This window comes from Callospermophilus lateralis, chromosome 3 (assembly GCF_048772815.1).
Source record: "Callospermophilus lateralis isolate mCalLat2 chromosome 3, mCalLat2.hap1, whole genome shotgun sequence".
Lineage (NCBI taxonomy): Eukaryota > Metazoa > Chordata > Mammalia > Rodentia > Sciuridae > Callospermophilus > Callospermophilus lateralis.
This window is the reverse complement of record NC_135307.1, coordinates 148,560,725-148,583,089: the sequence shown is the minus strand read 5'-3', so window position 1 is coordinate 148,583,089 and position 22,365 is coordinate 148,560,725. Positions and strand designations below refer to the sequence as shown.

At 44.8% G+C, this 22,365-nt stretch overlaps 1 protein-coding gene across 2 annotated transcripts in view; it reads left to right on the top strand.

Annotated features, from left to right (window-relative positions):
* The first annotated feature begins 5,635 nt into the window (after positions 1 to 5,635).
* Trpm1 (transient receptor potential cation channel subfamily M member 1) overlaps positions 5,636 to 22,365 on the top strand; it is a 132,059-nt gene continuing 115,329 nt past the window's right edge. For both annotated transcript variants that reach the window (XM_076848873.2, XM_076848872.2), the window contains exon 1: positions 5,636 to 5,710. In XM_076848873.2, the coding sequence (XP_076704988.2) occupies positions 5,636 to 5,710 (75 nt within the window). The remainder of the gene's footprint in view (positions 5,711 to 22,365) is intronic.

The window sequence follows — 22,365 nt, the reverse complement described above, 5'->3', positions numbered from 1 at the left end:
GATAAACTTGATGAAGCTTGGTGTTCTGAGGAAAATGATTTCAAGGCTGACATTTTATCCTAGCCAAACAGTCTATCAGAGATGAATGGAGAATGAGAACATTTTCAGACATGCAATATCTCAAAAAATTATCTCCCATAGATTCTTTTTTTTTTAATTTTTTTAAAGAGAGAGTGAGAGAGGAGAGAGAGAGAGAGAGAGAGAGAGAGAGAGAGAGAGAATTTTTAAATATTTATTTTTTAGTTATCGGCAGACACAACATCTTTGTTTGTACCTGGTGCTGAGAATCGATCCCGGGCCGCACGGATGCCAGGCGAGCGCGCTACCACTTGAGCCACATCCCCAGCCCCCCCATAGATTCTTTATCAAAAAGATATTGAGCATCTAATAAGGTAGCAAATCAAGAATGAGGGTTCTTCCTCAGGAGCAAGGTGAAGGGAAATCCCACCATGATGGCTCATGCGAGTCATGGTATTCCAGTTGTGAAGAAAGTCTTGCAAGCCACCAGAGTGAAGCAGTCTGGTTTCAATGAAGAAAATGGAAGACATGTGTCATCAATTTGACAGTATTAAGAGTAATATTATAGATAAGGCACAGAATTCAGTAATTAGTTCATAATAAAGCACAGAAAACTGATTAAATAAAGGAAAATTCAACAAGTGTCAACTTCAGGCAAAACGAAAGACTGGAAGGAAATAATAGAAACACTATGAATTATACATTAATAATCTCATAATCAAAGCCATGAAAACACTATATATTGACTTAACTCTAGAACTGTTATCGCCCACAAAGAAGACTTCAGGAAAAGCATGGATGGGGAGGGGTGGGGAGAGCTGATGTGCGATATCTTTCTCTTCCTTAATTAAAAGTCAGTATATCTTTAACAATGAAAAATAAAAGAAATTTAAAACATGTTAGAATATGAAGGTAAGTATCAAAGAAACAGATAAGTGAATTAAAAATTATTATCTCTGAGTCAAGACTGCAAGTTTTCATTTGCAGGTCATGTAACTGTTTAGTACACATGTATTCTTTTGCTAAATATTAATACTAGAATTAAAACATCCACACTTTTTTCAGAGTTTGCATAAATATTCACTAGATGGATAGACCAGTAGATACATAAGCACATCTGTATCTATATGTGTGTTTTGTTTTATAAAAAGAATTACATCAAATTGTATACAACCTTCTCCTTTTTGCAACTTGTTTTCTGTAATCATAGATTATGAAAGTCTTTCCAAGTCAACTGGTATGGAACCACTGTTTTTGAAGGTTTTATGTTATTCCTTACATGTATGTACCATGATTTATTCAATTATTTCTTTGAAGGGCTCTGATTTTGTTTCCAGGTTTGTTTTTCCACTACAAACAGTGCTACAGTTAACATTCTTAAATACATACGTATATATTTTAATATGTTAGAGCTTGAAGTTCTCCTATGGGATCAATTCCCAGGAGAGGGTCAATGATCAAAGATTATGTGTACTTTATTTTATTTATTTATTTATTTATTTTTGCAGTGTTGTAGATTGAACCCAGGGCCTTGGGTCTCCCTGCATGTGGGTCAGGCTCCCTACCACTGAGCTACATTCCCAGCCCCTTGCAGATTTTAGTTTAATAGATATTTCTCAATTAATTTCCTTTTTAAAAAGTGTTCCAACAATGAAAGAGAATATATCGCTTATTAAGGCCATCTTCTATATTCTTTAGTAAACTTTTGTTGTTTTCTTCACATAGATCTGACAATGCTTTTTTGCTAGATTTTTTATAATTTTTTTTCAACTTGATGAAAATTATTATCTAATCAAAAATGCTTGAGAACAGGAGACCTAGTCCTCTTTTCTGATTTGACCTTGTATCTGGCCATCTGGCTGAATCTTCTTATTAATTTGAATAGCTTATTTGCTGGTTTTCATGGCTCTTCATGGACAGATTTTTAAAATTCTTTTCCTATACTTATACTATTTCTCTCTTGCATGATTATGATCTCTGGAAAAATGTTGAATATTATGGGGACAGTGGACATGTTTATTCTGTTCTTGACATTTGTGAGAATATTTCTAATATATCACCAATTAGTCTGATGACTTGAGAATACCTCTAATAGACCTGTCATCAGCTTGCAGAAATTTCCTGCTATGAAAGGTTGCTAAGGTTTCCAGTTGTTTTTGTTTTGACAAGGAATTGTCAAATGTGTTTTTTTTTTTTTTTTTTTTTTTTTTTTGGTGTTGGTGGTTTGAAGTTGTTTCTCTCTGCCCTCTTTATCTTTCGTTTTATTTTTCTTTCATCCTCTCTTTCTCTCTCCTTCCTTCCTTCCTTCCTTCCTTCCTTCCTTTCTTTCTTTCTTTCTTTCCCCCTATGGAGATGTATCATATGGCTTTGGCATCTACCAAGATGACCATAAAATTTTTTTTGTCAATTTGTTAATAAGCTCAACTATGTGAATGAATTTTCTAGTGTTGACTCTTCTTGGTATTCCTAAGAATAAGGTGTAGCCGTGCGATCATGTGGTATTGTTCTTTTAGAACTCCAGTAGATTCAATTTGTTACCATAATCTTCATGAGTTTTATATCTAGTTTCACAAGTGACCTGGCCTAAGAGGACTTTTCCTTGTCTCATTTTGATGTTAGGATTGTGCTAGCTTCAAAAAACAAGTTGGGGACATTTCCACACTTTCTCCATGCTCTGAAAATTATAAATATGATAGAACTAGGCCACAGTGAGTCTAACAGATCCAGGATGGGCCCCAAAGAGGCCCAGAGAGGGAGGTACATGTTAACCAAGTGATGCTATAGACCTGGGTGCAATGGTGGTGTTTTAGTACTGCTGAGAACAAGAGAATACAGTGATGTCCAAGGAGCATGGCATGTCTATTGTGAAACAAAACCAGACACTGGAGTAAAGGGGAGGCAGGCAGAGGCAGGACCCCCAAGGTAGAAGAGGATTTGGGTCAGTCTAAATCCCAAGGAGGGCGTGGTTAAGCAGAAGCAATATGTGACCAGATCTACAGTTTTAAATGATTACTCTATATTGAATAGTTGTAGACCATGTTGATCTTCAAGCTGTCCAGGAGACCACAATGTGGAAGTGGTTAGAATAGGGACCTCAGGGCACAAAAGTCATCTTAGAGTCTCCAAGGCCTCTGGCTTCATATCTTCCTGATGAGATACTCATCACTGAGATGGGAACCTGGAAGAAGACCAGGTCTGGGAAACAGACCAGAGAGCAGTCAGGGAAATGCTGAGTTTAAGGCACATGAGAGGAGTCAGCTCAGTAAAGAGGCACAAAGTACAAAGCCCAGCGGGGTGGTCTGGGTTGGAGGGTGCCTCTGAGGAATTATCAAATGTTAATAAAGCTGAGCACCAGGGAGAAGTCACCTAAGATTGGGGAAAGAATAAAGGCTTGCACAGAGGCGTAAGAAAGAGTTACAATTTAGATGCAAAAGGATAGACCATCCAGGGTGTTGAGAATTTTTGGACCAGGAAGAAAACTAGGACAGCATGATAAGAAGGCATCAGCAGGGTCCAGTCCTTCTTGTAAGGCCACAGAAAATTAGGACTAAAACTGCTATATGGTTTAGCAACACAGAAGTCTCAAATCATCCCTGAAACCTGCTCCACCCACGGCCTTCTCCATCTTATTTGAGGTGACTCCATCTTTCCAGGAGCTCTGGCCTAACACCTTGCTGTTTCCTGACTTATGTCTCCTTATACCCCACATCCTTTGGCACATTCTCTTGGCTCTCCCTTTAAAATATCACCCATGACACCGCTGCCAGTTCTGCTCCAACTACCATCACACCCCTGAGTAGGAGGCTCCCTATTTCCACACTGCTCTCTCCAGCTAGACCAGCCCAGAAACCTCCATGATCTTTCACACTACAAATCAGATCATGAATTGGGAACAAAACCCCAGGTCCTTCCAGGTGCAGTGGTGCACACCTGTAATCCCAGCAATTTGGGAGGCAGGAAGATCTCAAGCTTAAAGCCAGCGTTAGCAACATATCAAGGTTCTCTCAGTGGCTTCTAGGGCCTGCATGATCATCCCCCTGGGAGTCCACCCTTATCCCCTCATGCAGCTTCCAGCCACCTGTACCTTCTTAGTTTTTTTTCAAACATGTCAAGAACACTCCCTAGTCAAGTTCTTTGCCCAGACCATCCCAATTCCTGCTCAGTGTGCTCCTTCACCACATACTCATCCCCGATCATTGCTTGAAGGTCTTCTTCTGAGACTTTTCCTATTTAAAATTGCAACCACTCCCACTCTGCCCCTTCTCATTGCTTTCTGTCCTCATGGACACTCACCAGCCTCCAGCATGCTGAATATTTTATTGTTTAAGGTGTCAGCTCTCCACAATGAGATCGGTTCCAAGAGGACAGCGATTCTCACCTGCAGTTCACCACTGTGTCCCCAGCAACTGGCAAATACAATATGTGGCTCATATTTAAAGCTCAAAATATATGGGTTGAATGATTGAAAGAAGCAGTAAGAAGCAAGGGCTGGAAAATGGAGGTCCAGCTCTGCCCAGTTGGGGGATATGTTGTAGAGAAGGAACTCTCCCCAGCCCCTAACCCAGACTCTGAATGGTGGAGGCCATGCCTCTACTCTCTCTGAACCTCCACAGTTGAACAGACCTTTTGGATTAAAAAACCAGACACTGAGATGAAGAACCCTAGTTTGTGGATTGTGTGGTCCCAGCAACTTATCTTTTATTTATCTTCAGCCCGTTCATCCTTCAAAAATTTATTTATGCCAGTAGGAATACACAGCTCTGAGCTTGTCTGCTCCTCTGCACATTGGAAGTGATGCATTTGCCTGAAAGATGCACAAGAAGGGCCAGCAACAAGAATGACACTCAGGGCAGGTTGGGGTGACCTGTGAATGTAGCTGGGCCAACCACATGACTACAGCAGAGAAGTAGGCAAAGAGCTACTTTGCCCTTTAGAGAATCAAGGTAGGCACGCCTGAAATAGGAAGTGATGAAGAGAGCTCCCTACATGAAGCAGTAAGGAATGGAAATAAAACTTGATACAGGATATACATAAAAATGCACATCGGTTCTCCAAAGTAACAGGGAGGAAATGCACAATAATGACTTGCAGGAAGGATTCTTGACCCACAGCCTGCATCTGGTGCAGATCCTTCCAAGATCTGGGGTCACCCAGGTGATCTCTAAACCTCCAGGAGTCTGGTTGCTGCCCTCCAAGGGATTGCCAGCCATGGAGGGCTCTCCTCTTTTGCGATGTGCCTTTCTGGATGCCCAAATCCTTCCCATTTGGCCACCCTTTGCAGCCACCACTTTCTCAAAGTAGATTTACTTTCAATCGCCATTTGCTAAATCTGTCCGCTATAAACCTTTGGGGGAGGCAGAGATTAAGCCTGATTACAGATGTTATAGAAGAGAGTCCAGGAGCATCAGCAGGGCGGGAGTCAGGCAGGAGTGGCCAGCAGGAACCAGTCCCTGCTCCTCCTGGCCTGACCCAGCTGCCTGCAGGCCTTACCCCAGGCTTGGGACACCCTTACCTATCAGCAGAATGTGGCTCTGTGTTGCTTCGCCTCTGCCCACATGGTGAGGGGGCAGCCCCCTTGCAGTGGGCCTGCTATAAAGGGGATGCGGGAGGCTTGCTCATGGGCTCCCTGAAGAAGATGAGCAGCTCATTCAAGCGGGGCTCACTCAAGAGCTCCACATCTGGGTCCCAGAAGGTGAGTAAGCTTTGTGGCGGGCCTGCGGGCAGAAAGACGGAAGGACAGAGGGACACAGGGTTCCAACTCTGTGGTCTCAGAATGCTGCATCAGCAGACGCCTATCTTTCAGACTGTGTGGAGGTGGGCATGAGGGGGTTGAGCATTTAGATATCCAGCATCAGACTCTCTTCTTGAGAGATGGCCCATATTTCCTGCCACTGTGCCTGATGCCTGTTATTTCAGCAGCTCCCATTTTTGTGTGGCTCACCACACCCATAGGAGGTGTCAGGTGGGTATGAGTCATGCAGATCCTTTGTCCTGCATGGGCAAACACATTCTTGAGTCAGTATTTGTGGGTTTTGCATAGCTCTATTGCCCATGATGGGGACGCACCCTTAGCCCTCCATGACTAAACTTTGCTTGCCCATCCCTTTTTTTTTTTCCCCTGCATTGGATATTTGTAGGAGTATTGTGTGGTCTCTTGAGGATCCAGGATGACCAGGGTGTGGATCCCACCCTCAGGTCAGAGGAAAGGAGATGGTCATTTGCTTCTAACAGAATGAAGGGCCCAAGAGACCCCTAGTGAAGTTCTCAGGAGAGCAAACCTTTATGGAAGGGTCTTTATTTGTCCTCTGGACAGAGCCATAGTACAGTGTGTGCCAATTTTAATCTTAGACTTGTTTTTCCCAGATGACTGTAAGTCAGCCATGGATATGGTGACCCTGAGCACCCAGGCTGCAATAAATGACTCTTTGGGCCTAGGTGGCCTGGAGAGATCACTAGCTCACCTTGCTGCCTTCAAATGGGGGGCAGGCCAAGCAGGATCTCAATCCAGGCCACACTGGAGGCCTTTGGGTACCTCTTGCCAAACCCCAGTGGCTCAGAGGGAATCTCAGCTTCTTCGGGGCTGCTGCCCATTGTGTTTAGAAGAGGGAGCAGTATAGGAACATGCCTTGTGCGGTCAGAGAAGAAGCTTCCCTTCAGGAACACTTTCTGAGCAAGGACACGCTAGTCAGTGCCCTGGCATTGGGGAAAGAAGCTGCTGAAGCATGAACCAGGTGAATACCTGGGCCAGGCACAGAGCATCATGACTCGGGAGCTCAGTAGGCTGCAGTCTCCTTATCCATTAATTGGGGTATGGCAGAAGTCAGGCCAGGTGTTTGCAAGACTCTGACACTCCAAAACCTAAAATGCAAACAGAAACAATAAAAGACTTTCTTCTTAAATAAAGAGTTAAAGCTTACCCCTGTTTCAAGAATAGGAAAGATCTATCCCGTGGCGGGGGTGGGGGCTCTGAGGCAGGCAGGCACATCTATCTGCTTTCCCATGCATGTGTGAGAGTCAGCATTATTTTTAGAGACAGTGCACACCAACTGTCTTGTGTAAATTAACATTCACGAATCTACCGCCGCATTTGGCAGGAACAAGAGACTGACTAGCTGTGCAGCCAGGGCCACATGCCTCCGTGTGACCCCTCCCTCCCCAAACACAAAGCCAGCCTACACTGTTCTTGCTGATAAGCTCTGAAAAGGAGCAGGCTTTTGTTGTTCTTGAATTTGATGTGTCCTCTTGACCTCTTCCTGGTATATTGCTTTATGAATAGTCACCCCTACAACACACACAACCAATAGGGTCTGGGAGCAGGGAATTCAACTAGAGGAAAGAAGCACTTAGATCTGGGTCAAGATTGAAAAACAGCACCTCATTTACACACGCACACATGTGCACACACACACGCACACATGCTCATGACCATTCCTCCAGGTCAGAACACTAAAATTTACTTCAAATCCAGGAGCAAGGATGATCTTGCCCTTTCTCATGCCCTGGTGGTATATGCCAAACTCCTACAAATGGACTGTCAATGTAACTCAGTGATAGAACATGTGCATAGCATACATGACGACCTGCGTTTAATCATCAGCATCACAGAAAAAAAAAATCATAATTCCCAAACTTCTACAAAACACAAAAGCACAGCATAGTTAAAAAGTCTTAATGGCATAGTTGGCCCTAATGCCTATTTATAACAACCTTCAAGCCACAAATTAAATTTACTGATGGAAGAATGAAAGATAATACCTATAGTTTGTCCAGGAGCTATTCTTTAAGGAGGTGGGTACTAGGAAGCATTCACAAAAATCACACAGGCACAAACAGATTGTTTTTCACAATTTTCTCACATACTTGGCCCTCCTTTGACCTCTTGGTACCAGTTCCCTGTTTCCTAACCAAAAGCTACACCTTCTGCCCAGTGTTTACTAAAACACACCAGCTGCCCCATGGGAAGAAACAAACACAAACTACACTCCACTAGTTTTCTGAGGGTCGTTTCGCCTGGCCCTGATTAGTAAAAAACTGACTTGATCTTTTGTCCTTGGCTGGTTGGCTCTCCCTAACTGGGAGTTCTTCTCTTGGTCATGGACCCACAAGGATGCACCTGTGGAGTCCTAAGGCAACGAACAAAACCCAGTCACCTCTGGGGTTCCTGGCGCTCCAGCCCTCAGCAGCCTGCTTGCTGGGAGTCCCCGCTGGCAAAAACAATCCCTCTTCCAGGAAAAGCCTCCAAGCGTTCATACGGGAAATGGAAAATGTGATTTCTTGTCTAGCACTTCCATCCCTGTTCACATTTTATTTTGCTAAGAGATGCATTTAAAGTTTAGAGTTGAAGATCAAGATCCTAAACAAAATGAAATAATAATAGAACCTAGCAATTCTACCCTAGATTCTATCTTGGAACAATTCTGGCATATGTGCTCAAGGAAATGTGCAAAACCACTCATGTCAGCATTGTGTGCTACAGAAAACCAGAAGCAACCAAATAGCCCAGCTATAAGGGTATGGATAGGCTTTTGTTCATTCAAACAATGGAATACCATACATCACTTAAAATGAATAAACAAGCCACCTTTATCAACATAGATAAATCTCAGCACACTCTGTTGAATAAAAAATAAGCCCCCAAAGCACACTATTTATAGAAAATACAAAACACACAAGGAAATCCTAAATAAAGACATATATTTCTGCAGGGTAGAGATGATTGGCTCTATCTGTAATGTTCTTTCTTTTTCTCCCGCCCTCCCTCCTTCCCTTCTTTCCTTCCTTCTTTCTTTTGAAGAGAGTAAAAAATGTAAGCACATATGGAAAGTTATTCCATCTGTAAAACAGGATGTGAATCTTCACCTGTTCTGTCTATGATTTTGAAACAAAAGGAATGTTTTCATAATTTAGAATTGTTTTCACACTTTTAAAGTAAACCATGAGGAGAGTGAGGGTCAACCAGTATGTTCTGGGTTGGGGGCTGCTCTACCTGCTACAGCTCAGCCTCAGGGTCATTCTGCCTAAGGCACAAACCCATGATACACTGTTGTTAAGAAAGGACTCCCACAAACTGGACCTGGCTTATCTGAGCTTCTTTCTCTTAGTAAGTACAGCTTTGCTTGCTCTAGAGCTGCTGTCAGGGGTCTTGACCACAAAGCTTACCCTCGGTAGCCCACTGCCCTATGGCACAGCTGTAACAGCAGGCATGTACCCAACTGAGGATACATGGGACTGTCATTCGCCTCAATAACTAGGCACTAGGACCAGATCTGGCTCCTCTTGAGGTTATGTCACCCCACTTCTCAGAAGGTGTTCCTGAAATCGTGGGAATTTCCATGTACATCCATACAACCTGTATTTGGAATCAATTGAATGCAAAATTCCACCCGAGTCCGAAAAAATTCCCATCCTGGATAAGGAGGGAATCCTGGTAGCCCTGTCCATTCCCTGCTCATTGGTAAAGGCTTAGAAGGCAACAGACCCATCACACCCTCGCCCATCTCTTTAAGGCTTCATATTACTCATAGAATAATATCCAAAGTCCCGTCGTGGTGATGGGCCAGTTAATTGTTCTGCTGATCTCAGTTCACTGTGCTTTCATACAATGCAATAAAGTGGGTTGCTGAAAAATGAAATTTAAAAAAACCATATAAAATCCAAGCCCTAGGGTTTTTTTAAAATTATGAAATCGAATATTTTTGATTCCTTCAAATTGCTAAAATCATGTCTAAATAAAGGATCTCGCTTTCTCCTCCCTCCTATTATGGCCAGCAGTTAAGTTTGCAGTCCTTGCTTAAAGCACACCTTGAGTAAGAAAATCGGGGTGTGGGGGGGGAACTGGACATCCCATTCAATCCTCCCTGTATGAATAAACCGAGTCACCTGTATTCAACCCTGTGAAGCAGGGACTCTGGTCTTCTTTCAAGCTGAGGAAGATTCTCAGAGGTGGGGTGCCTGGTCCAAGGGAAACACTGGGCTCCATTTCCCCAAAGGTTCTGCAGTCTGCCACTTTGGAAGACATAGAATCTCCCAGGGCAGTGGCTCCTGGAGCTGCTGAAGATATCTTCACCTAAGCCTGGGGAACTCCTGCAGCCAGCTCCTGCTGACCCATGGACTCCAAGTTGAGCAGGTGGCCCCACATCTGTGGGAATACAGGACCCTGGCAGGCACTTAAGCCCTAGGAACCATCCCCAGCCCCACACACCAGAACAAAGCTGCCCAGGCAACTTCCCTTGGGTGAAGGGGCCCAGGCCTGAGTGATATGGTCAAGTCCCTTGAGTTGAGGTAGGGGTGTGCCATAGAAGACAGACCAGTTGGTTGCCACGTGACAGCAGGCTTTCCCAGGGCCAGCATGTCCAGCACCCTCTGGGGTAGCCCCCACCTACCATATAGGTGTGAGCCCCATTCTCTTGGATTTCCTGCTCTTCTGTGAGCCTTTCTTTTAGCTGAGCAGCAGGAGGGTACTTTCCTGGTTCTCTGACCCAAGATGAACAAGGTTTCAAACTAGGTTAGAGGGATGGGGAAAAGGTAGGGAATGGGCCTGGGTCATTTTTTCCCTAGGCACATAGCCCTTGGAGAGCCAGAAAAGGGGACGAGAAAAGAATCTATGAGGGAAACCTGAGGTGGGGGAGACTGTCCCGAAGGACAATGTTCACTAGGGTTGGATGAGGAGGTGGCACAGGTGACTGGTATGGGGTGAACAGGTTTGACAGAGCTTACAAGTACTACCAGATTGGCCAGGGCTGAGATACACCACTGGTCTGGACTGTGCTTGTGGCTGTTCCTAGTTCTGCCATGATGGAGCACTCCCACCCCCAACACACCTGCTGAATTGCCAAGATCTGGAGACCTGTAGGGGAAAATGCTTACAAAGGAGAAATATGTGCCAAGGAACTGTGTGACCCCAAACAGGCCACCCTGCAGACTGCAGGAGAAGAACACAAGGGAAAACTCTTAGAAAGGGACTGTGCAAGACAGAAGGCAGCCTGTGAATTTTGGAGAAAGGTCTGGCTGGGAGAACCATAAAACATTTGGTTGCTTTGTTTAGTTGGCGTGAGAAATAAGGGGGAAGGGTAAGAGGCTTAAATAAAAACCCTGATTAGTTGGGACTGGCTTAAACAATTGAGGCATCTCCCTCTTCAGGGCCCCACAAAAGTCCCTCAAGAACTTAAATGAAATGCACCCTGGGAACACCATCCCCAGGGCATGCCCAGTCCCAAACCAGGGAAAGCAGAGTCCCCTGTTAGAGTTCTGCAATGCACAAAGCACACTAAGGACTGTTAAGTCTTGCAGAAGAGAAACCTCCATTTAACTCAGAGTTCCCTGCAGAAACCCTTTCCATGTAAAGTTTATATGACCATTTCTGGGTCTCAGGCCAGGAAACAGCACATTAGGCTACAGGAAACACGAAACTGAGAGTTAGCTCTTGAGGATGAAGTGGAAAAACAGCTCCACTCCTGACTTTCTGCACAATAAGAGAATGGGGCTCCTCGCTTCACCCTCAGGCTCTGCCCCAGAGGGTGCAGCCAAGCAGAGGATGTCAAAATGTTTAAGAAAGACAAAAATGAAAAAGATTTTGCAGCCAAAAGTTACCAAATCATCAAAATTCACAATAGAATTGTTCAAATTTCAGTACCAAGAATAGCAAGACAGAAAAGACATTTAAAGATGCACATGACACCATGGCACAGTAGTCAGTGCTTCCAAGAGATCCAAGTAGTTCTCAATTTATTCTCAACAGCCCACAAGGGCAGCTTTTGGTTCTGATGCAAGCTACATTAAACATAGAAGTATGCAATTGCTGAAATACTTGAAGCACTTGGTTTTCTTAAAACCAGTCAGAGAACACACACATACCTGCTTCCTCATCTGAACTGGGGTGCTACCTTCTTGGGAACAGAGCTAGAAGTAATTCATCAGAGACCAGGATAAACTCTCAGGAGTGGCAGGGACTTCTGAAATACAAATCTTCCACCCATACCTACCTCAAAGCCAACAGGAGCCTTTGACTTCCCTTCTCTGTCCATTCATACATTTCTGAACACAGCCTAGAGTATCTCCAAGGCCCAGGGAGCTATAACTGCACCCTATGCTGTTGGCAACCTGGAACAATGTTCCCCACCGTGAGCCAGGGCCCTTGACAGGAGGTCTTTCCTCCAGGCTCTCTCTGGATTCCTATCTTCCTGCCTGGTTCATTATAAGAATTGCTCCTGGCCTGGCCTCCCCAGTCCTTCTCTGGCATCCTGGTACCTGCCCCCATTCACCCTCAGGTCCTTCCTGGGCACAGCTGTGATGTGGCTATCAGGCTAACCAAATATTTTCTGCCCTGGTCTGTCCAGACTGGTCACGTCATCCACACAGGGACCATTCCCATCGAGGGTCCAGCCATTCTCAGCCTCAGGGATGGCCCTTGCACTCGGGGATTGCATTTCATGAGTGTGTGGAGAGTTTTGTGCTATTGCCAGGGGTGCTGTACAGAGCATCTATAGATTGTCCCAGGACTGCAAGAGGGGAAGCAGGAAACCCCTGGATGCTCACCCTGGCTGTTGGTTTCCAGTAAGCTCTGAGGAGCATCAGGCCACCCAGCCATCTTACAGACAACAGAACTGAGACCATTCTAGGGTGGTGTCCATGTGCTGATTAAAAGCAGATAGCCACCTCCTGCTAAACTTTTGCTATTGGAGATGGAGCATCTTGCCCATGAATGTTCTTACCTGGGTGGAATGACAGGCTTCTGAAATTGCCATGTGCACAGCGCTCACTAGCTGCTCTTTTGTCTTTTTTATTGTCCCTGGTGAGGCGTGGGAGCTTTATGATGAAGCATTTACTTTCTTTCCTTTCACAGAACAAAGCCACTCCTCCACTGAGGGAGGTCTTGACACCCCATTGAAATTCACACCCTCACAGCTGACTAATTCATTTCTAGTGCATAATGTGGATGGTTGGACTTTGATTTACATAATCAGAATGAAACCTTCTCTCCTACACAACCCAGGGTGCAGCTGTGTCAGAGTCCCCGGCTGGAGCTGGAGGGTTGTAAATGTACAATCTCACTGTTCACCTCTAGCTGATGAACACATTTCCAAAGATCAAGAGCCCGGATTGTTGCTATATTAAAATGCTGAGACTGGGTAGATTACAAAGGAAAGAAGTTTATTTTGACTCATAGTTTTGGAAGCTAGAAAGTCCAAGATCAGGCAGCTGCATCTGGTCAGGACTTCGTGCCCCTTCAGAACATGGCAGAGATCAGAAGGGCAAGCTGTTGCATGCAAAAAGCAACAAAACACAAGAGGCAGTCTAGTTTTATGACAATCCATTCCCTTGAAAAAGGCATTTATCCCTCTTAAGTCTAATCACCTCTTAAAGGCCCCACCTCCCAATTCTGCCACAATAACTATCAAATTTCAACATGAGTCTCAGACGGCTCAGATTACATTCAAATCACTGTCTTTACTATTTGGATCCAGTTCCCTTGAGGATCTTTATATCAGAAAGTTGTCTTATGGCTTTCCCCCTTTGATAGATCCTTGGGGTTTGCTCCTCTCCCTTCAAAGATACATTGTTTTGAAGATCTTAAAGACTGAGGTCCCCGAGACAGGCTTAGTGGTTTCTGTCCCTTCCCATTGTCCCTCTTTGGCCTCTCTCTTCCTGGACACATTTCTTCATTGGTGCTAGCAATTCTTCTCGAATATCAGTCCCTGACAAGATGTCAGCAGACCAAAGGTCATAAACTGAAGCCATCCACCAGGCTGCCACTCCTAGGAGGCAGTTTGACAGCTACCCACTTCCCTTGGGAATTAGCCCTGCTCCCTTGGCCCCTTTCAAAACAGAATCTGTCCCAGGAATGTCTTACCTGCTAAGAAAAGTTAGAGGCTCCCAGCCCTCATCAGTCTATGTGTATCCTTGGAAATATTCTCTCCAACCAATGAATGCAGGATGGGAAGATCCAAGTTACTCTGAGTGGCACCAAAAGACTGACTGTGGACTACATGTGCAATGAGGCTCACTGGTGCCCCCAAGACTCAGCTCAGAGACTGCCCCAGCAGCTAATCTGAGAGCCATGTGCAATGGTGGAAAAGAGATGCTGGGGACTCTCATCCTAGTCTCAGTTCAGCATTGTGGCCCTGGGAATTCATTCAACCTCTCTGGGACTCAGTTTCCTCATCCATAAAATGAAATGGTTATTAATTTGTCTTTCCCTGGGGAAAAAAAAACTCATTTTCTACATATTCTATGCCATTTTAAAGACATTTTTAGTTGTAGGTAGACACAATACCTTTATTTTCTTTATTTATTTTATGCCACGCTGAGGATCTAACCCAGTGCCTCACACTTGCAAAGCAAGTGCTCCACTGAGCTGCAACCCCAGGCCCCTATGGCGTTTTGAAAACACCCTTGTAATAAGTCACAGATCTACTGTTTAGAACACCAACTCATAAACAAACCAAGACCCCCTGGTCAGCTAGCGAGTTGTTCCTGGAACCGTGGCAACCCCACCATGTGTTTTAATAAAGGTACATGTTTGTTATGGTTCACTCAACAAGCACGTCTCAGCACTGCTGTGTGCCCGGCAGCTGGAGGCCAGGTCTAACGATGACAAATGAGAAGACCCAATCCTCCTGGAGCAGACATCCCCGAGGGGTCAAACAGAAGATGAGCAACTGCTGTGGAGAAATACAGAGCAGCAGAGGAGCCAGACATCAGAAGAAGGGTTACACTGAGCAAAAGCCTGAAGTGGGTGAGGGCGGGAGCCAGGCAGACACCCGCAGGAAGAGCATTTAGGCTGAGGGAGCAGCCAGGGAAAAGGCCTGCCAGCAGGTGTGGGTCTTGGGAGTTCAAGAATTGAGAGAGGAGCAGAAGCAGAGTGGAGAAGGGAAGAGTAGAGAGGGGTGGGGAGGGGAAGACAGGGAAGGGAGAAGTCATAAAACCTTGTCCACTCCCTAGGTCACTGAACAGACTCTTAATGCACTTTGCTTTGACCTATGATGAAATTTCAGATTCAAGAGTTAAAGGGGTTTTGTCAGGAGAAAGCAACTTGGGATTTATTTTTTTTAGGAAGTTGAGCTAACTGTCCACCTGGGAACATTGCTTCAGAAGTGTATGATGATGGCAGGTGAGTTACCTGGTAGAGATTGAAGGCTGGATTTACCCCACATGACATTCCACATGCTTGCAGGAAATGCTTATTTGGATAATAAAGTATTAGGAATGCCTTCTGATTTTAAATAGTGCCGTGATGTATATTTTGTGGTCAAAGATAATAGTTCTTTTGTTCATATGGCTAGCATGGCAGGGGCGGGTCGGGGGAGGCACAGTCATATGGAGTCATGGGGACAAGGTCTGGGTCACTGGGTGCCTCCGGCTCCCTTGGAGAGCCTAGGAAGCCTGGCTTGGAGCTGTTCTTCCCATCACCCACCCAGAGGAAGGGTCACAGCTCCCCAACCCTTATCCTCCCATATTGCCTAGAGAGACCCCAGGGCCATACATTATAGACACAGAGTAAAAGGGATTTATTGGCAGCCTTGCCTTTATTAAAACAGAATCCCACACTGTTCAACTCTGTAACCTTGTAATTACTTCACTTATTCTTTCAGGAGTCTTCCTACAAATTAATAGATTTAAATCCAACTCTATCTTACATTTCTGGTTATTTCATCTACAAATAAGTCCTTGAGTGCAATAGAGTCTTCTTTTTTTAATCAAAAATTTTTATTTAGCTTTGATTTTTTTTAAAATTAACATTCAACATGACATTTCAAAGTATGTTAATGGGATCTGTCTTTATACTGTTTGGCTTTCTTCTTTCTTCCCAGGAAGTCTATATTAGCTTTGGGGGTGTGTAATGCACCTTAATGCTCTGATTAAGTAAACTTGTATGTGTGTATATAGAAAGTATACATATGCCTAGGGTTTTCAGCTGTGTTTGCTTCTAAAGATGGGATTATGGAGAAGAAAAAATCATTTTTCCCTTCACCCTTCATGATATCTTAGCTGAGATTCCCTCTAAGAAAAAGCTGATTGACACAAGAAAAGCAAACAGCTTAATACCATGTATTCCTCCTGTATACATGGGAGATAATCCAGAGAGAAGAGTAGCTTCAAGAGCAGATCTCAAACAGTTGTTTTAGACTTCGGGTTTAAATACAACTGCTCTTGAAATGAAGAGGGCGCAGGGAAAGACTTGTGAAAACAGGATAAGTCTTGTTACACAGATTTAGGTTGGCGCTTTCTCCCCTGTGTCTTGTGGTTTAGAGTCCTCTTCCTGGCACAGGGAAGAAGACACTCTTATAAAATGGAGATTCATTTAAAGACGTAAATTTCCCTTTCAAAAGGGTCATATCTACTCTGTTTTCCGAACTTTTCTTGTGTTTGCGATTTCCCAAAATAACTGGTTCAAAATAATCATTAAGCCAAAAAGGCATATTTGGTGTGGCCTATTCTGGTCCCCTGTATCATATATTGAGGAGGCATGTCCTGAACCTTATTGGGATCATAATTAGCATACATGTCTGCACTTTAGAACACAGATGATTTAAGATTCTTAGAAGCAGCCCAAACCCTTCATTTGGGGAAACTAAGGCTCAGAAAAAGACATGCTAATCTTGGCTGGGCCTATCCCTGCCCTACAAGGCCCATCTCAACCTGTCCTGGGCCGGCTCCTGCCCATTTCCAGCACTCCAACCACATGGGCTCCTTCTGCTCCTGCTCTTGCTCCTGAGAGAGGCTTTTGTACCCTCTCCTTAGTGCCCTCATCTCAGACAGCCACTGGCCCACTCATTCCACTCCACAGGCCACCCTCATCTGAATCAGCCTCTCCCATGACCTATATTTCCCCCCAAAGCCCTATCATCACCTTATGTGATGTACCTTCTTGGTTCATTCTCAGGCTCAGTAGAGTAAAAGCTCCAGAAAACAGGACCTGTCTGTCTGGTGTCCTAGCTCAGCAAACAAGGTTACATTTGCAGGTCTCACAGGTCTGAGAATTTGTCTTCCATGAGGCCCTGTGCTGGGTCAGGCCTTTGCACAATGTTCATTGTTGCTCTTTCCCCTCATTTCCTAATTGCTGCCTGACTCCCAGCGATAGTCTCTCCACATCCCTCCATGGTCCAAGAGAATCTCTGATTAGGATAATAAAAGGAGTGAATGCATGTGCCCTCCAGTTCACCGGCCCAATGCAAGAAACCAGGTGATGTTCAAAGATTTTAGAGGTCTCCAGAGGATTCTCTAATCCAGGGAGAGCTTCCTTCCCTATATTCCCTGAGTCTGCTGTAGCAAATGTGCTTTTTGGCAGTAGTTATCATGGTTACTAACAAAAGGAACATCATCAGCTGGAAGCATTCAGGGGCCCTCATTTTGTTGTGTAGCTGATGGCCTCTCCATTACCATATTAGGGCTCCTTGGGTAGCATGTGAAAGAAGTAGACTATGCCTGGCCATGTATGTACTGGAATTTGGGACCAGAGTGCTGAATTAATGAGCTAAGCACATGCGGTGCCAGCGCATGGTCACTATAGACTGGGCTGAGAAGCCTTCAGGGCTGAGTTCGCTTTGCACACCTGCACAGCCTTCAGAGGATCTGGGCTCAGCTCACTGCCTGAAAGGCACTGCCCACTCCGTCCAGCCTTGGGGCCAGCTGAGCATCTACTAGACTTGTGCTTCTCTCTGGTTGGGCTCACAGGTCCTTTCCCACCTGGCATCTACACAGGAACTTGTTTTCTCCAGGCCCCACCCAAAGGAGAGCCACCTTCTTTCCACAGACTGCCAGGGTGACCCCACCCTCCATCAACCCCTCCTGACTGCGCTCCAGGTCAGGCGTGGATGGTGGGGAAGTGACCTGGACCTCTTCAGGGAGATGGAGGCCCCTCAGTCAGGAGATAAAAAGAGGAGCCTCTTCCAGAGCCTCCCTGCAGAGGGCGCGAAAGAGAGCATGGATTCAGCCACGTGGTTGTCCCGGCTGCAGACTGCACCCTCTCAGTCCCACAATCCCAGGACAATGGGCGCTGGGAGCTGGCGCTCAGGGAGGGTAATCCTCATAATGGCCCAGGCAGTGGTGCAGCAGCTGGCTCTGGGTAATGCTCCCTAATATCTGCTTTCATGTGATTAACGGCTGTGGATAAAACCTTGATCCTGGGAAAGCAGGCCCGACTGCTAAACCCAGCCACGGGTATCACTTGTATTGTGCTGGGAGCCTGGAGTCATTTCCGTGATTTACATTTTAACCAAGCTATCATTTTAACATGTAAGGAAAATAAATAGAGAACTAAATTCATAGACAGCCTAGGCATGGGGCAAGAGGGAGATGGGACTGTGCCTAATATTGGAGATGGGAAACAGCTGGGGCCCAAGGGTCCTCACACTTAGCCAGCCCAATCAGTGTCCCCTACTCCACTTCCCCTTGGACTCATAATTGTTCTTGAGGCCTGTCCTTGACCAATCCAGGATAAGCAGTAGTCTTACCATGAGCTGTACCACGTGTTATCTGTCTCTATATAGTTTATACATCTTTTCTTTTTTCTTTTGGTACTGATGATGGAAAGCTCTACTTCTGAGCTACATTCCCAGTTCGTTCGTTCGTTCGTTCCTTCCTTCCTTCCTTCCTCTTTCTTTCTTTCTTTCTTTCTTTCTTTCTTTCTTTCTTTCTTTCTTTCTTTCTTTCGAGGGTCGCATTATGTTGTGAAGGCTTGCTTACCCTCCTATCTCTCAGCTTCCTGAGTTGCTTAGATTTCAGGTGCCCAGTCACCTGACCTGGCCCAGTCAACACATTTTCTACTACAATGTCATTTCTTCCTCACCTCAAGTCTGTGGTCAGGGGAATGGGTACAGAAAAATCAGATGCCAGATAGGGGCCCTGTGGCAGATCTTGGAGGCTCTAAATGTGACTGGAATTAACCTTTGGATGCTGAGTCATGAGCTGTGCCCAAGGACCCCAGGGACCCCAGAGAAGGGCTCAGGCAATTCATCAGCTATGGCAATGGTTGCTTTCTGACCTCTACAGAAACATCCTGATATATAATTGACCCTTTATATCTATAGGTTTGAATCTGTGGGATTCAACCATCTGTGATTCAAAAGTATTGAAGGAAAATATTGTGTCTGTGGTGAACATATTCAGACTTTTTTCCTTGTCATTATCCCCTCAACAATGTAGTATAACAACTATTTACATAGCATTATAATGCACTGGATTATGAATGTATTTAAGTAAACTGGAGATGATTTAAAGGATGTGTATAGGTAATACAAACATATTTCATATAAGGGACTTGAACTTCTGCAGATTTTATCCTTGGGAATCCTGTAATCAAATTCCCTTGGATACAAAGGAACACAGATATTGTACCCTACCCCCAAAATTCCATCCTTGCCAAAGACCAGGCCTTCCTGGGACATAAAGGAGGTAGGTGTTTGGGTTCCCAAATACAAGTAGGAAAACTAAGGCTTGAGGAGCTTGCCAAATCTGCAGAATATCCCTGACAGAGCCACTGGCTGCATTTCAGTCAAGGAAGTATATGGGAGCCTAAGGCCATTACACTGTGTTCCCCAGTGTTCTTTAACCTCTGGGAACCACACACAAGTGTCATATGCCCCCCAATGGACCACAAACCACTGACATGGCTGGGTTATCTTTAATTTACACTAAAACTGTATTTTTGGATTGTAGAATACACATGTCTTTTACTCCTTTCTGTCCTTCAACTCCTTATAATGCCCTTCTAATTAGTAGTATTGGTTTGAACCATTTTAAGTTACTGTTTGTGCAAAGTCAAAAATAGTCAAATGGCAGCAATTTCTTTTCCTTCCTTCCTTCCTTTCTTTCTTTCTTTCTTTCTTTCTTTCTTTCTTTCTTTCTTTCTTTCTTTCTTTCTTTGTTTTTTTTAGAAAGTTAGCAAACTAGAGCAAATTATAGCAGCTGAGGACCAGGACAGTTCTGGAGATCACCAGATGGGGGCAGCAGAGAGCTGAGCTGGCTCACAGGCAGGTCTGTCAACAGCACTGCAAGAAAAGTGGCCCATCAGGGTATTAGCAGATGACTCAAAGTGAAAATGAGCAGACTGCCTGAGTACTTTAGCTGGACAAACTGACCAATAAGCAAAAGACTGGGCACTGTTGCTCTGACACTAGCACCAGCAGCTCATGGCCTGGTGTCTCCTGCCCAGTTTAATCTGCCAAATTCTCAAGGCCAAGCCTCCTAGACAGGACCTACCAGCCTCTTCCTGAACACAGTCCACAGTAAAGAAAGAAAGAGAGACAGCCAAAGAAGTGCCACATAATACTCCACAGGCTGATCGCCACACTAGTCTTTGTGCCTGAGATACTGAGCCCACATTTAACAATGTGTCTCATGCAGTTTTCCTTCCCAATCCTGAAAGCTCCCAAGGAGCCTTGGTGGCTTCCAAATTTGTCAGGTTCCATGAAAAATAAAAATGCTAACCTTATTGTTTAAAATAAGGTTACTGAAAGCAGAGAAGCCCTGGACAAAAGAGTGGAAAGGGGAGGCACAGATTGGAGTCCACAGACAAGGGCCTTGTGACAAAGATATGACTTCAGTCCTGGCTTTGCCACAGACCAGCTGTGGATATCAGCCAAGTCACCACCTCCTGGGCTCAAAGCTCCTCATCTGCAAGACAGAAGAAAGGATGCCAACTCTTTCTTCCTTACAGGATTAAGAAGGACTCCTGGAAGAGATTCCAGTAGCCACCAGGGCCCCACTAGGCATCACTTTCTTTTAGCACATCCATCATATTTATGTCCTTGTATTCTACCACCTGAGAGGCCAGCACCTGCCCTAAGACTGCAGAGGATCCTCAGGTTATATCTTCCATGGTTGCTACCTATTCCTCTGAGTTCTTGATGTCCGCCCTCCACTCCTTCCCTGCAAGGCCTCCTGAACCTTCTGCAGCTCTTAACACCCTATCCTTGCCCAAGTGCAGAACTGAATGCTTTGTGACTTCCACCCCAAAACTAACCCTCAGTCAAGGCAGTTGAAGGAGGCCAAGTCCTAACAAAGGATGGAGAAGAACTAGAGGCTCTACGTGAAGTGTTAGCATCACCATCTCCCTGTCCTGGGCTGTCCCCAGTGTTCTGTCTTTCACTGCCATAGAGCTCTGGCCCCTCTCCTACCTTCCCCTCCGAACCCATGACACCTCTTATCTCTTACAACAACTGTGTTGTTGCCATGGTTCTGAATTCTCCCTTCTAAGCTCTATTCCTCAGAATCTTGCCTTCCACAGAAATTTAACCATTAGGATGCTTTCTGTAGGCTGGGAGTATAGATCAACAGTATAATACTTGTCTACTGTGAATATAGTTCTAGGTTTGGAAAAAAAGGGGGGGATGCTTTTCTGCTAAACTAAAGGTCATCTTCCCTTGGGGCCTGGTAAACCTTGGGCAACTCTAAATTGCAGCCAGATGGCAGTTGTCCACACAAGGCCCCAAGTGGCAGAGGTTTGGAAACATGTAACTGATGAGGCAACTGAAGAGATTTCCTTAAGCTATGCTTTGCAGTGGGCCCTTCTCCACTGCCAAGGTCAGAGTTACTCAGAAACACAGGAGCAGTGGGTAAACTTAGGGTCCCAGCTTCAGGTCTTCCCACACCGGTTCCTTGGGCAAATCGCTTCATTTCCTCATCTGAGAAGTATAAATGTTAGCACTCTTTCCACTAACTTCTGCAATTGCAGTTGTGAAGACTGTGAAGATGGCAAGACAAATGCATTTGTAAAGTGCTTTGAAATCAAGCCATTTCCCCTCTGATTAATGCTTGGTTAAAACCTGCCAGTAACTCACCCTGCCAGAGTTGGCTCCCTCCTCTCATTTCCTGGCTTCCTGGCCTCCTCAGCAGACCCACAATAAGGAACCATAGGTACTTCTGGGATTTTGTTTTTATTTTGCTTCTCTCTCTCTCTCTCTCTCTCTCTCTCTCTCTCTCAATCAATCAATCAAACCCAGGGACTTACTCATGCTAGGAAGGAACTATATATATCTCTGAGACTATAGGTACTTCTGACTCTACTGAGGGTTAGACAATTATGAAAGGAAGAGTGGTGAAGGGGAGGAGAAGGGAACCTTTACTGAGCCCTTGAGTCCTAGGTACACATGCACTAATCACAAGAGTTATCCATGAGAGGACAACACACTCCCACATGTATTTTCAATAGCCTTCTTGCAGCTGTTGAGTGTGATTTTCTATGAATTCAAATCTGTATCTATATTGATTTTTTCTATCTGTTTATTGCAAAGCAAGATGTGTTTAAATTTCTCATTATAATTTATTCTGTGATCCTACTAATGGCTTTGTATGTTTTGAAGCTATCTTATTAGCTGTATATTCATTTAAAATACTGATAACACCTTG